Below are 14096 nucleotides of genomic sequence, written 5' to 3' on the forward strand. Positions count from 1 at the left end.
GAAAGGACAAGTTGCAACAAGGGAAACTCCTATTAGACAGAAGGAAAAACTTCTTCACCTTTGGGGTGGCCAGATGCTTGAGCAGGGACACAGAGAAGCACACATAAGGCCCTTCAAATCCTGAAGATTTCATTGGCAATGGGATCTTGATGCATGCACATGGATGGCAGTGTACACACCACCATGGATCGAAGGTAGGATTTAAAGTTCTCTTCGATGAAAGGCATTTGCACACCATCATCTGGGATCCTTGCTCAGCGCTCCACGCTGGGTGGGCTACGCTCACCCACATGTAATGATATGAATCCTATAAAATCACTAAGACCCCAGATATTTGAAAAAATAGAAATATTTTTTACCATTTATGCCTCTACCTTGTAAGATCACTGACTCATTTAAATAACTGTCCATCTGCTCACTGGTAGCTATAAAATCCTGAAAACCTTTTACCCCATCTGCCCCAGAAAGCCACAATCTGGAATGTCCTTACTCTTTCTCCCTTGGGTCCCAGAAGTCCCCGATCACCCTGAACACAGGAAAGAAAAAAAGACAGTGAGTGATTCCCTTTTTACTCACTCGTCTTGTGTTGCTCAGTCCATTGATTCACACTCCAAGCCACAAAGATCTATCACAGCTGGAAATCAGTTCCTCTGGGCACTCTGCAAAATGATTAGCTTACCACAAGAGATTGCGCACAACTAGAATTTATTGCATTTACAAAAAAATAAAGACTGAAGTGGTTGGCCTGACTCCATGCTCAGCACATTCATGATGTGGAGCTCTTGCTGGATTTCGACCTCCCAACGGGATGTAGCATGTCCATGCTGCAGGGATGTGCCTACACGATGTCTAGGATGAGAAGGCATCCTATATAATATAGGATTTCCCAACTTTCAACCTCAAATCGGGCATGCTTTACTGAGAGCATATGAAATATTAGCTGCTCCTGGAAGTTTTGTATAATGGGCATGGCCTATGAGGCTGAAAGGGCAGGACTCATTCCTGATGGCATCTCATAACCTTCTCCAGTGCTCAAGAATGATGTGGTGACAGCAGGAGAAGGGGGAGGCTGCAAGGACCAGGTGGGGACAGGAGAGTAGAGACAGGTTTTAAAACTGCACTTGAACTGCTTCTGAGTGGCAGAGCTGTATGTGGATCCCTCCCCCGGTGTCCCATGGCACATCCGTGACATTTGGGACAAAATCTGCTCTTCTCAGTACCACACTTTCCAAGGGTTGCAAGTGGGATGTAGCAGAAGGAGACCGAGGGGACTCCTGCTCACCAGTACAAATGAAGGGGTATGTGTTGCCTGGTGGTCAGTCATTGTCCTGCTGATGCTGCAGGACATCTGCTCCCCAGCCCCATTCCTCCAGCCCTACACATTCGGGGATCGACCAGAGCACACTAGGCATCCCTTTCTATCCAAATTCCCATATTTCCTTCCAAAAACAACTAGGCATGCATAAAGACACCATGCACCCTCATCTCAACCCAGCCATTACAGGGGGCTGCTAATGCCACTTCACATTTCCACACACTGATCGAGATCCCCTCCCAATCCACCTCCAGAAGATGCTGGGATTATCCCCACTGTTTTAACAGGGGCATCAGCAGCAAGGGCTGCTGCAGGGAAAGGCTCCCCACAACGGTGCTTTCCTCCACAGGCACTGTGTAGATAAGATGACTGTTGCTTACTCTTTCGCCTTTCACACCCGGGAAGCCTTTTAGACCCTGCAAGAACATAAAACAGGATGTGAAGATAAATATCGGTGGGGGAAGGTGTTAGGAAAGAGCAGCCTCCACCTGAAGGCAGAGCTGCCTCCAAGGATGGGCTCCACCATGGAGAAGCTGCTGGTGGGACCAGCACAGGAGCCTCTCTTTGCTTTCCTTGCCCCCGAGAGCAATTTAAGAAGTGAATCACACTGGTGCAAAGAGCAAATTTAGCCTTAAGCTTCTGCCCACCATTGAGTCTTGGGCACAACTCAGGATCTCTTGGTGGATGTATAAATTTAGCCAACTTCCCCCATTTTGCAAGCCATGTACTGTGATTTTTGTACCCTTAATATTAACAAGATGCAGCCCCCACCTCTCAGAAAGCATAGAGGAAGGGTTGCTCTTGGAGCGCTCCTCATAGGTGGGGGTGATGGGGATCCCCAGGGCAGGTTGGAGCCCCTGAAGACAGAAACAGGATGGGAACCACACCTGGAGAGCTGAAAAGCCATGGTGGTCACCCCAGGTGTAACCCGTTTGCAAAACTGGGGACCAGCGACCTTCCATGAATATGCAGAGAGGTGGCACCTTCCATCTCCAGAACTGGCAGCTCATCAGAGGGGTGGGCATGGACAGGATGGATGAGGAGGAGATAGAACACAGACACATCCCAAAGGGCACAAAACCTGGTCTTTCCCACCCCACTGTGCCCTGCGCTGCTGCTCTGACCACTGGGACACATCATCTTACAAGCCTTTGTGGTGCAAGGGCCAGTCTTGCTGAGGATCAGCCCTTCAGGGATGAGATCCCAGGATGAAATCTGGTACTGCAACCACCCTTGGCCTTCTGAGGAACTTCATAAAGGCCCATCTTGCTTGTAATAACAAATTCATTCCATTAGAGATAACAGCCTAATAAATAAAAAGGTGTTTGTCGAAATAACAACTGTGATCTGCGTTTCCCCTGACTCAGTGAAAAGGGAATTTACAACAGAACAAGACCCTGAAACTCACACAGGCAAGCAGACCTGACGAAGAAGAACAGAGAGGGAGTGATATTTCAGGAGGACTTCAAAAGCAGCCTGTAGATGAGCCAGCCAAATGGACAAGAGCATAAAGCAATTGTGCTCTGCATGACACCTTATGTCTCACAGCTGCCTACAGGATTTACACCCACTCATCCCAACACAACATCGGAATTCAGGTTCCCAAAGTCTCTATTTTCCACTGAAAGCATCAACCCATTTTATTTTTTTCATTGCTCATGGGGATTTTGCCAGCCCTGGGCCCACTGTTGTCCGTGCCGTAAAATCAGCCCTCCGTGCTATTTTAACACTCACCATCGTGCCAGCGGGGCCTCGGACTCCCATGATGCCCTCGTCACCCTGTTAGGATGGAGAGGGGTAGTGATGGCCATCAGCAAAGAGAAATGCAACACACACAGTCCCAACTCTGCAAACCCTCCCACCGGGGATACAGGAATTAAGCATGCAGAAGCCCAGATCCTCGAAGGAGTTCTCCAACCTCTTCACTTATACCTCCATCAGGATTAGGTGCCTTAATGCTCCTATGGATCTGGATCAAAGGGCCTAAAAGGCTTGAGATCATCCACATGTCACTGCAGGTAGACACTGCAGTGTTTAGAGAATAATGCTTCGGTCAGATTGAAGTTTCAAGCTTCAGCTTCTCCTCAGTCCCTGAGCAAAACAGGCATTTGTGAGATGACCTGCACCTGATTTAGCATGATTTAAATCACTCCAAAAAGGTGTTGGTATAGAGAGGGTCTGGTAGGACTAGTTCAGAAGAAGCCATCTGAGGCTGGATGACCTGGTGTGTCCCTCCCCAAGATGTACCTATATCTGACAAAGGCATGTGCAACAATGGACGGAGGTCTGAGGTGTTCTCAGGACAGAGGGATTTCCTTCCCCTGATTAGAGGGCTCAGGAGCTTTTCTGCACATTCATAACTCATTGCTGAACATGACTTCAGCAGGACTCACCACAATAAATAAGGCAGCCAGGAATTCATTTGGAACTCATACCATTGACTTTCAGAAGGAAGAGGCCACCAGTCAACTGCTCAACAGTAACTTGCGCCTTTGGAGACCGACGTGAGGCTTACCTTCATGCCCAGCTGTGGTTTCCAGATGCTGCAAACCTTGTTCTGAGCCTCCCTTTAAGTGTGCTATTGGCTCCTTATAAACCTTGCTACAAGGGATAGCTCTGCTGGTGGGTCTATGAAGTCCTTTTATGACCTCCCTAGGTAGATCCTACAAGACTTACCTGTCTTTAAGATGCCTAGACTTAGGCATCATCCTGTGAGGCCAAATTTAGATCTCTCATATAAAGCCAATGTAATTTGAGATTCTGTGATTCACTCCAGATTTATGCTGGAGTCAGAAGAGCAGAAACATTATTTCATCATTTCCTTCAGATAATGAAGCTTGAGCGAGGTTTACCCTAGACCTTTCACAGCTGTTGACATTCTCATTAAGTGTTTTGTCTCAGGGGCCTCATTAAACAGTTCTGCTGGCAGATGGGGAGTTTGTCTAAATGGATTGCAGCATAAAATCAGTTTATTCATGAAACAGCCACAGAAGCAACAAATTGAAACATGGCCTCTGATTACGACTCAAGAGTGTCTCCCTGGGGTCTTTGACAGGAGGAGACCAAAACTTCTCAGCAGCGTGAGGAAAAGTGAACGTTGCTGCCCTAAGGATGATGGGGGCTGCTTTCCCTCTGCCAGGACAATGGGAGGGAAGAGAGGAATGAGGATAAAAAAGCTGGAGGCAGATTTCTGAAGGAACGAGCTTGCAGGTAGCATCCTCAAAACTACAAAACCGAGGTGGTTCCTCACCAAGCTGCTAGGATTAAAACACATAGATGTAGGGGTGTAGATATTGACTTCAACGCTCCCATCTAGCCAGTGAAAGCACAGCCAACACAGTCAGTGGGGCAGGATTCACTTGGCCATGCAGTTGACCAATGCGATCTGTAATGCTTGAGGGTGTCTAATTATGGAGGGGATGCTAATTGTGACCTGTGGACAGATTTTGGTCAGTACCAGGTCCAGCTGGACATAGCAGTGTCCATCACCTCCAAATCTGGCTAGTGAAAAATTGAGGAGGGCTCTGAAATCGGCCCTTTAGGCATCTTCTAAGATGGGTGAGTGGGGGCTGATGGTATAAAGCTGCCTCAAAAATAGGGTAGGCTGCAAGAAGCCAAGGCAGGAACATTTATGGAGGGACCTACCTGGGGGCCAGGCAGTCCGCGGGGACCTCTCGGGCCAGCTGCTCCAACACCGATTTCTCCCTGCAGATCAGAGAATCCCAGAGGTCTCATTCGGAGCAAGGACACCACATCACATGATTGCTGATTAGTTTGACCATGATTTAAAAGTCACAGAAAGAGTCAAGAGACTCACTTCCATTGGTTTTCTGCTGCCCTCTCTGGAGGATGCTCCAGCAACCATGGGGAAGAAGGGCATGAGGGTGAAAGAGGGATGAAGTAGCTGGATGGGGTCAGGGATAAGGAGCCAGGGGAGGGCAGTGGGCTGTCCCATTGCCACTCCAGGATTTCAGCTACTTGTGACCTGCCTCGCAGGTTGGCACTGACCTTGTTGCCTTTGGGTCCAGGTGTCCCGGGAATCCCCTGGAGGGCAAGGAAAACAAAACAGAAGGGAGGACTTAGCTTTGCAAGTCCTCAATGATCTCCTGTCCCAGTGCTCCAAGAGGGTGAAAGCACACCCAGCCCAGGTACCAGGACCTCAACCTCTCCCCCAGCCATCCCTCTGCTGCTCAAAAGACACAGGGGCAATGTACAAAAGTCACCTCATTTCCTGGGGATCCTGATGGTCCTGGGGGCCCAGCAAATCCATTCCGGCCTCTCTTTCCACGCTCCCCCTTGAAAACAAAATCCTTTAAGGAGGAGAACACCCTGATGGGAAAGGTCCTGCTTTCTCCCATCCAGACAGAAAGCAGGACCAGGCGCCTCCGGGTGTTCCCTGCACTGGCAGCAAGCAGGAGGAATGGCCTCCTCGTGTGGGCCTCTTGTTGTTGAGGAGAGGGGATTCCAGCTACACCGAGACTCTGAGTTTAGGCACATTGCTGTCCCCCATCCCACCTCCAGCTAAGCCTCCATGTCCCTGCAACGAGACTTACCCATTGCTCTGTCTGTTCCCAGGGGCTAATGACCCCCAAACCCCTTGCTGATATCCCCTGTGGTATCGCCATCCCTTTTCTTCCCTGTCATCTCATCAAGTCACATCACTAAATTTAAAAGAAGAACAATAGGTCCCCACCTTGCTTGGAGCTCCACTGCTTTTTTTATTTTTGAACTTAAAGGACATCCCCCTGTACCAAATCTTTTGGCCTGTTTTTTTCCCAACAACATCAGTTGATCTAATAAATGCTGTTACCCCTCTTTTTGCCACCAGGCTTTGCTCCTGCTTCTCTTCACTGACTACATATAGGCTCAGGGTCTGGAGACCTGGATAGGTGGGGGCTTGACCCACAGTGGTGGGTGACGTGGCGTAGACAGTCTCAGTAGGGCCATCATTGTTCTCGCCTTAAGGTGGTTAACACAACACATGCTGTCCCCTCACCGCACACCACCTACCTTCTGTCCTGGCATCCCGGGCAGACCTGGAGCCCCTCTGTCCCCCTGTGACCCGGGGGTGCCGGCATTGCCATGAATACCCTGGATGCCCTGAGCTCCTGGAGGTCCTGGGGCCCCTGGCTCACCCTGTTGAGTGAATCACAAGGAATTTGGATCTTAGGTGGGATTAAATGCCCCCCCTAAAGGTCCTGGAGAAAGCCTGGGGTGTCTCCTTGAATTCACATGACCAGTACACAGAATTGAGGCCACCCCCTCCAGCCCTGGTCCATAAAAGAAGTCCTAGGGCTGGAGAAAGGGCTGTACCATGTCTTGCTAAGCGGGGAGCCCTTACCTTACCTATAGACCTTCAGAGCTCTCCTGTGAATTCAAACCCTGCAGACCTTCAACATCCCAAGGGATCACAGAAACGCATCTCTGCTGAGACCACAATTCCCTGGATTTTTTCACAGCCATATTTCACAGCCTGATCTAGTTGAAGATGTCCCTGCTCATTGCAGGGGCGTTGGACTAGATGACCTTTAAAGGTCCCTTCCAACACAAACCATTCTATGATTCTATGATTCTATGATATTTACCCTCTGGACCTCACCTGCTTTGAAATAGCCCTTTGGAGGACACAGAGCACTCCCTCTGTCCCAGATCCATGTGATGGTGTTCCTGCCTTCCCAGGCTGGGACTGGCTTTGGTGCTTTATCTTTGTAGCCCAAGCCAGTTCTGTGCTCCCCACCAGTGGTGGAAAGCAAGGACTATAAAGAGAAAGACCCGGAAAAAAACAAGTGAGATCCTATCTAGAAGAGAAGAAAGTCTTACCTTAAATCCAGGTGGCCCAGCCTGACCAATGGGACCTCTGAACCCAACTCCTGGTTCTCCCTGTGAAGAAAATAAGGTCAGGAAAAATCAAGATCACTCCTTCCACTGTGGGCCCATCAAAATGAGAGCTTGCTTCATGCTGCTCCCTGGACACCCAGCTGAGGTCCCTCAGAGCTGATCCTACATTGAGGGTTTCTACAGAACCCTCAGTGACCATCACATATCCTCTAGATGATGGGAAGCCTTATCTGACCTGGAGAGACAAAGCTGCTGAGAGGGAGCTATAGAAAATAGGGAGCTGAGTTGCAGGAATATTGCTGGAGATGGTATCAGAGGACTCTGGCCGAGACTCTCATCTTCTGACATTACTCATTTATAAGGTGGGTGTCCTGTCTATGTGAGCCATCTGGAGTCCCTCCCTCATCAACAGAGAGATACTGGGTCCCCAGCGAGTGATTGGCCACACTGAGCCCACATCTCAGGAGGTTACCTGGACAGCTCCCCCTGAGATGGGGAGGCTAGGTATGGCAAAAGGAGGAGGGCGAGCAGGAGGCAAGCTCTCACAGTGGAAGAAGAGACACCCCTGACTGTGGTACCAAGGTTGTTCTTTACCTTTTGACCATTTTCACCTCTGTCTCCTTTGATGCCCTGTGAAATAAAGAGAGAGTTACCAAGCCTGTGTGAGAGGTCACGTGAAGTTCCGCCTCAGTGCAACCCTGAGAAAGAGCAAAGTTTTCCAGTTGTGCTCATAGCCTACGGCAGCATGGAGCAACCGGTCCCTCTGACCTCCACCTCTTTTCCCCAGAGGAGGTGGGCAGCGGCTGGTGACTGGGGAAGAGCCAAATGCCCTAACACAGAGCCACACTCTCCTAGGAACGAGATGGAGTACTGGGTTGACCCAGTATGACTATGGCAATCTCCAGTGCTGGATTTGGGCCACTTAGCTGGTAACGCTGTCCTGCTCCAGCTGCTGGTACCGACTCCACAGCTCACCTTTTCTCCAGGTTCTCCCATCTCCCCAGGCTGCCCCTGCAAGACAAAAACCATCCATATTCCAGCCACCTCCCCTTCCTCCCTCCCTTCTCATGCCTGTGTCCCCAGGACGCTGCACCACACCGGTGTTCAAACGGTAGCCCATGCAAAGTCCCCCTTCCCCATCGGGCCGTGCCTTTTAACAAGAACCCTGCCTTGTTCCTGAATATCTGGGTCCCACCACCCCAGATCTGCCATTTGGTCCCTATAAGCCTTTGCTGCCAAAAGTGTTCATGAAATGGTGTTTTGTGTGGCCCTTCCTCCATCCCTGTCCTCGTGCCGGGGCTGGCTTTTGCTTGTCTGTCACCTGGTTTAATTCACTGATCCAGCAGAAAATGAACGTCAGGGAAAAACCCTGAATTTTTGCTTTTACTCCTGAGCGCCTGCAGATGCGTGTTAGCATTGCTGGAAGGGAGGGAACAGAAACACACAGCCAAGTTCAGGGACAAAGGTGGGACTGCAGCAATCCCAATTTACATCGGCACAGTCTGCCATAGACCCTGAATGTCCTCTCCATCAGCACGTCTCCAGCTGCCTCTCCCTTTCCAGACCCTCTTAGCACAGGGAGCATTTTCCTGCTCTCAGAGGCGCAGGCCAGAAAAGCGGTATCGCTACCTTTTCTCCTTTGTCTCCACGGGCTCCCGGAGCTCCCATTTCTCCCTGGAAAACAACAGGCAACATCTTCAATTGCAAACATGCATTGCTACATTTTTTCCTTCCCGCTTTGGACCAGGAGGGTGCTGCCCTTGTTCCTACATCAGCTTTTGGCAAACCTCTATGGAGGAACCCCTCATTTCCACCACTTGCATTCCCAAACCAGGTTGGGGATGTCCCTGACCTCCTATCCTCCTATCCCGTGCAGTGGAAATGCAGAGAGAGAAAACATAAATTGCAGAGTAAGGGCCAGATATGAATGGTAAGCTGAGGGTCTCCCTGCCCTAGGCTACTGCAGATGTTAAAAGATGCCATGAGTTTAAGGGAGATGGGAGAAGTTCACAGAGGAGGGACTAAGGATCCCCAACCCACAAAACCCATGTTTGGATCAAGCCTGGGATCTCTGCTCATTACCAATGGCCTAAACTGTTGATTACTACCCCTTGAACCCACCAGCCTGGCCAATTTTCACCCGTGATTCCTCAGCCTCCAAATGAGACTGCTCTGGGAAGATGGATCACCACCCTGCCTCTCCCCAGCGCTGTTGGGTATCTGCACTAAAAGGCGAAACAAAAGAACTGACCTTTTGGCCATGGGAAGGTGGATCTGCTGGGCCAGTTTCCTCCTTCTGTAAGAAAAAAAAAGCAGGTACAGAACAGGGCTGGGATGCAGCGTGATGGAGAAAGAACCAGCTGCGTCTTCACTGCATGCAGCTGCCATAAGTGGAGCACAACATGAATGCTGTACCTTAATTCTCCTCGGGTGATGAGGACCTGGGTATGCCTTGAATTGAAAAAGAAAAGAGGAAAGTGGGAGAGCCGTTGGAGAAACGTTTCGCCCCTAAGCCATGGAAAAGACATCTCTGAGCAGCAAGATGTTAGGCAGCTAGTGGAGAGGCTGGAGGCATCTCGTAGGGAAGCCGTGTGTTACCAGGGATCATGAGACCCCCATCGAAGTGCCCCTGGCTGGATATAGGGTGGCCTCCAGGTTCCTTCTGATCTACTCCAGCCCGGATGGGACATCTGAGACTTGGTGCTGTCTGTTGCATATGGGCTGCCAGGGTCCGTGAACCAAGAAATGCCTCAGTACTGGGCTTTTGCCAATGGCACAGATGTCCCACCTTAATCCTGGCCCTTTACAGAGGGCTATGAGAAGAGATGTGTTTTCTCATGGCATGGACAATCTCAGCTCAGTGCTGCCATTCCTCCTGGGAACACAGGGTGAGGGTCACTCACCGCTTTCAAAGGAATTCGTTCAAACTCAGGGGAAAATCTGTTGTTCAGAATTTTTCATCCTTAACTCCTGGAAATAGATCTTTCTGTCTTAAATTTTGTAAAAATCAATTCTTTGCACTTTCAATTTCTGGCATATTTTGTTAAAGTCGGCAATGTAATTGTGCAGGTATATACATACAGAGATGTATCTGTTTATAAACACACACATATATTTACACATTTAAACACACATACAAATATCTTCTACAATCTCAGGACATAAAACATCCTTCAGTTATGCTGCTTTCCTCATGAACCAGGTTATTGTGTTCCTTCACTGATTAAGTTTGATTTTCCCCACTTCTGTTTTCCGAGCATCACATTTCCCTTGCCAGATACAGGGAGAACAATCTGCTCTGCCAAGAAAAACAGCTTCTTCTGCAGCTGTTTCTGGCTTTATTTATTAATATTTATCACTAACCTTTCACCCCCCCTCTACATTCATCGTGACTTTGCACAAGTGGGCAACTGGGGTTCCCCTTGCCTCCATCTGTTTGAAGACACCCTGGTATGGGGTCTTCACTCACCACGGATCCAGACGGGGATTTCCAAGCTCCTGGGGCACCAGGGGGACGAACCTGTGATGGATCCGATAAGGAAGGGTCACCGCTTCCTCCTGGATCACGCTGGTGGCTCTGCTCTTGCACACAGGCTATACCGAAGCCACCGCGGTGAAACGGGGTCTTTACCGTGTGTGTCTCGTGCTCAGTAGATCTCCTGGCTCTAACGTGCCTTGGGAGCGCAGAGCCATCATATAAATTCACATTTTCCTGTGGGAAGGGAAACAGCATCCTGCTGAGCACCTAATATTATATATATAGTAATAATAATATATATATTATTTAGCGCTGTGCAATTAATTTGCTGCTATTTCAAAGAAATAAAACCCACCTAAAATATTGCAACTTCGAACTTTAAATGCCTCCCTGCACCATCCATGTCTGGGTAACACACCTGCTATGCATTTAACGTACCCAGTATACCTGGATGGAATAACACAACTATTAATGCCTATTAATGTCTACACATTAACCTGCCACTTGGTGATGTTTGCAGTACTCATGATTTTGGCCAATATATATTTAAGGCACACACAGTAAAGCTTGTACAAATAGTTACTGGCCTGGATCATAAATTGTTTGTTCTTTTCCGTATTAGCAACGGTAAATTATCTGCTTGCTGTGGTAAAAATGATAATATTCCTAGCTGGTGGATATCTCAGTGTACAGCAATTATTCCCTGAGCTACACAGGGGAAGCACTGCAGTGTAGCTTTGGTGAATATTTTGATTTGAAAGCAAAAAAGCAGTGAATTGATTTATAACGAAAGCAAGCTGGGCACCTCCTTGCACCCAAACCCCAACCCTGAGACCTGCCAGGAGCACATGAAGGAGAGGGAAAAATCAGGATGGGGTGCAGTTATTTAGCACTATTCCCACATTTTTTCTTGCAGAAACAAAGACCTGGATTCATCTCATTTAATCTCACCTAGAAGTATGTGATGAGACTTTCAGATGGTTGAAGCTAAGGGAAAATAAATCCTAAATGAAGGACTTCCAAGAAATGCTGGTTAGTCCAGCCCTGGCCATTACGCTGTCAGGTTTGCAGAGATGATAGACCTGTTTTGCTGGATTTTAACTAGCTGGATAATGGTTTCACCTAGTGGCTAATGAACCCAGGAAGTTTCTGACTCACCAAAATACGTAAGGAAAAAAAATTAATTTATTTTGGTCCAATTAAAATTGAAATTCTTTACTGAAACATGGTGAGGAGACAGAAGGAGGAATAAAAGACAGGTCAGTGATGTGGGACAGGCTAGTGTTTTTGTGGAACAGGCTAGAGAAACATCTCCCAGGCTTACGCAGAGGTGATCTGGGTGGATCAGATGGCACCATAGGGTGAGACCACATGGACGTTCCCATCCATCCTACATGGGATCACGGCTCATCTGCGTGTAGACCGGCTGTAAAACGCTGCTGCTCTTTAGCACGGGTCGATGTTCAATTTGCAGACGTGCGGAGAGCATCACAAGGCAGCGGCGAGGCAAGCCCACGGGTTGCCAAGACCTCGACGAGGTTTTGAAGACGACCCGTACGCATGCCGTCTCATAAAGCTGCCATTTACTGGGGTGGTGGGAAATTGCAGGGGATAATAACTCTCCTTCATTCTGCAATTCCTCTGCAATTTTAGCAGTTTCCTGCTCTGAGATGCCAGCAATAAGGCACCTCATAGAAAAGTAGAGAGGCTGCTGCTTTCTAAAGAAATGATTTACTGATGGCAGGTGGCAGCGTAAAAAAGAAAGGAAAAGAGAGAAAGGAGAAAAGGAGGAAAGGAACAGATAAAATTAGGACAGGAAAGAGAAAAATGGAAATAAAAGGGGGAGTAAAAAAAGTATTCCTGCAAAGAAGGAGGTACAGGAAAGAGAGAAATAGAAAAGGCCAAGAAGATATCAGGTAGGAAAATTAAGTGACTATGGGTTTATTCATGTGGAGACAACCAGGGGCTTTTATCTGAATTAACTCTGAAAATGAGTAAGCTTAACTGCAGGGGATTTGGGAGATGGAGGAGGCAGGAATTGGCCGGTACGGCCCTGTAATGCCAAAGAAGTGGCTCGTCTACAGAAAGAGTATCCGGCCACCGCTTCTCGCATGGGCACGTGTACCTGGGCTCATCCTGCCTCTTTATCTCAGTTAATTTGCTTCCCCCATTAACTCCTGCCAGCCAGAAATTGCACCTCCGAGATTAAGCTCTTGGGCTATTACAGGCTGCTTCTCTCTAGGGCCCCATGAACCTTTTAACAGGTAAAATTCGTGATTACAGCTGCTGCTGACGGGAAAACAACCGGCTCTATTTCGCTCCCTTTGCATTGCCTTCCGCTGAGTTCAGTTCGGCTGCGGGAGCCACCTGGGATGTGAGGATGCACGAGCTGCAGGGAGAGAGGGGTTGCTCTTGTTTCCCTGCCCTTGGACCACACTTTTCTCTTCTCTTGAGGATAAAGGGGATTTTATGCCAAATGCAACTGAGGAAAACACCCTGAGGTGCAGATCCCATTGTGCTGGGGGGTTTGAAGTGCCCTAAAAGACGTGTGGCAGCCGTTCCATTTTTTACAAACCCCCCCTACCAAAATGGGGATCATCGGACGTGGGAGCAGGAAGGGTGGTGCTACCTGCCCATCTTTCAAACAACTCTTCATTTGATGGGGAATCCTCTGGGCTGGGATTCAGAAATAGGTGTCTGGCAATACCGGCTTGCGGGATTACACCAATAATTATTGCCAAACGCCTAGGTGCAGCATCGCTGTTGGATGGCCCTGATATCGCACGCACTAATCTATAGGGCTCGTGAACACCAGCCCCAACAGGGCAGGAGATCATCTCTATAAACCCAAAGCGCAAATTTTCCCCCAGCCCCCTGCGCTCTGCTCCTGGTAACTCAGGCAGCGACAGAGGGGGAATCGTTGCCTTGTCCCATCTCCCTCCAGCCTGCTCCCGGGGTTAATCAACTTGAGCTCTCATTTCCCATTTGAATTATAAGTCTTCAGTTTCCTCCCTCCAGCTCTCCTGCCTTTCACCGCAAGATTAAAGAGCCCTTTAACATTTGGTATTTCCTCCCTGCAAAAACTCTTCGATGCAGAAATCAAGTCACCTCAGGCACCCTGAGTTTGGCTAAAAAATGTCTGATCTTAAGTCTCGTGTGATAAACGAGCCTGGAAGCCAGATGGGAATCAGTTTTGTGGCTCTGCTCTGCACTTCCCACTGGGCTTAAAAAAAAGAAGTAGCATCCCAAACGGGACACAGAAAACTGCTTTTGGTCCTTGGGATGGAGGGATTAAATTAATTGCTTACACCCCTGATTACTCCACGCGGGGGCATGTGTGAAGCCTTGGGAAGTCTGCTCATAAAGAGCATCCAACACGGCTAAATTCCAGGGTTTCAAATGGAGCCACAGATTCGGGACCGCCCTGGATTTCATGGTCTCCGGGTGCAGGTCCGTAGGGACTGA

At 48.8% G+C, this 14096-nt stretch overlaps 1 protein-coding gene across 1 annotated transcript in view; it reads right to left on the reverse strand.

Annotated features, from left to right (window-relative positions):
* Window positions 1–14096, reverse strand: part of LOC142078246 (uncharacterized) — a 106512-nt gene that overhangs the window by 32445 nt on the left and 59971 nt on the right. The window contains exons 57-71 of the mRNA XM_075140705.1: window positions 10785–10865; window positions 10623–10673; window positions 9569–9604; window positions 9405–9449; window positions 8783–8827; window positions 8129–8164; window positions 7748–7783; window positions 7136–7195; window positions 6326–6451; window positions 5539–5610; window positions 5324–5359; window positions 4961–5020; window positions 3050–3094; window positions 1696–1731; window positions 491–526 (exon numbers count right to left, since the gene is read on the reverse strand). Coding sequence (XP_074996806.1) covers window positions 491–526; window positions 1696–1731; window positions 3050–3094; window positions 4961–5020; window positions 5324–5359; window positions 5539–5610; window positions 6326–6451; window positions 7136–7195; window positions 7748–7783; window positions 8129–8164; window positions 8783–8827; window positions 9405–9449; window positions 9569–9604; window positions 10623–10673; window positions 10785–10865 — 801 coding nt within the window. The remainder of the gene's footprint in view (window positions 1–490; window positions 527–1695; window positions 1732–3049; window positions 3095–4960; window positions 5021–5323; window positions 5360–5538; window positions 5611–6325; window positions 6452–7135; window positions 7196–7747; window positions 7784–8128; window positions 8165–8782; window positions 8828–9404; window positions 9450–9568; window positions 9605–10622; window positions 10674–10784; window positions 10866–14096) is intronic.

This window comes from Calonectris borealis, chromosome 1 (genome assembly GCF_964195595.1).
Source record: "Calonectris borealis chromosome 1, bCalBor7.hap1.2, whole genome shotgun sequence".
NCBI lineage: Eukaryota > Metazoa > Chordata > Aves > Procellariiformes > Procellariidae > Calonectris > Calonectris borealis.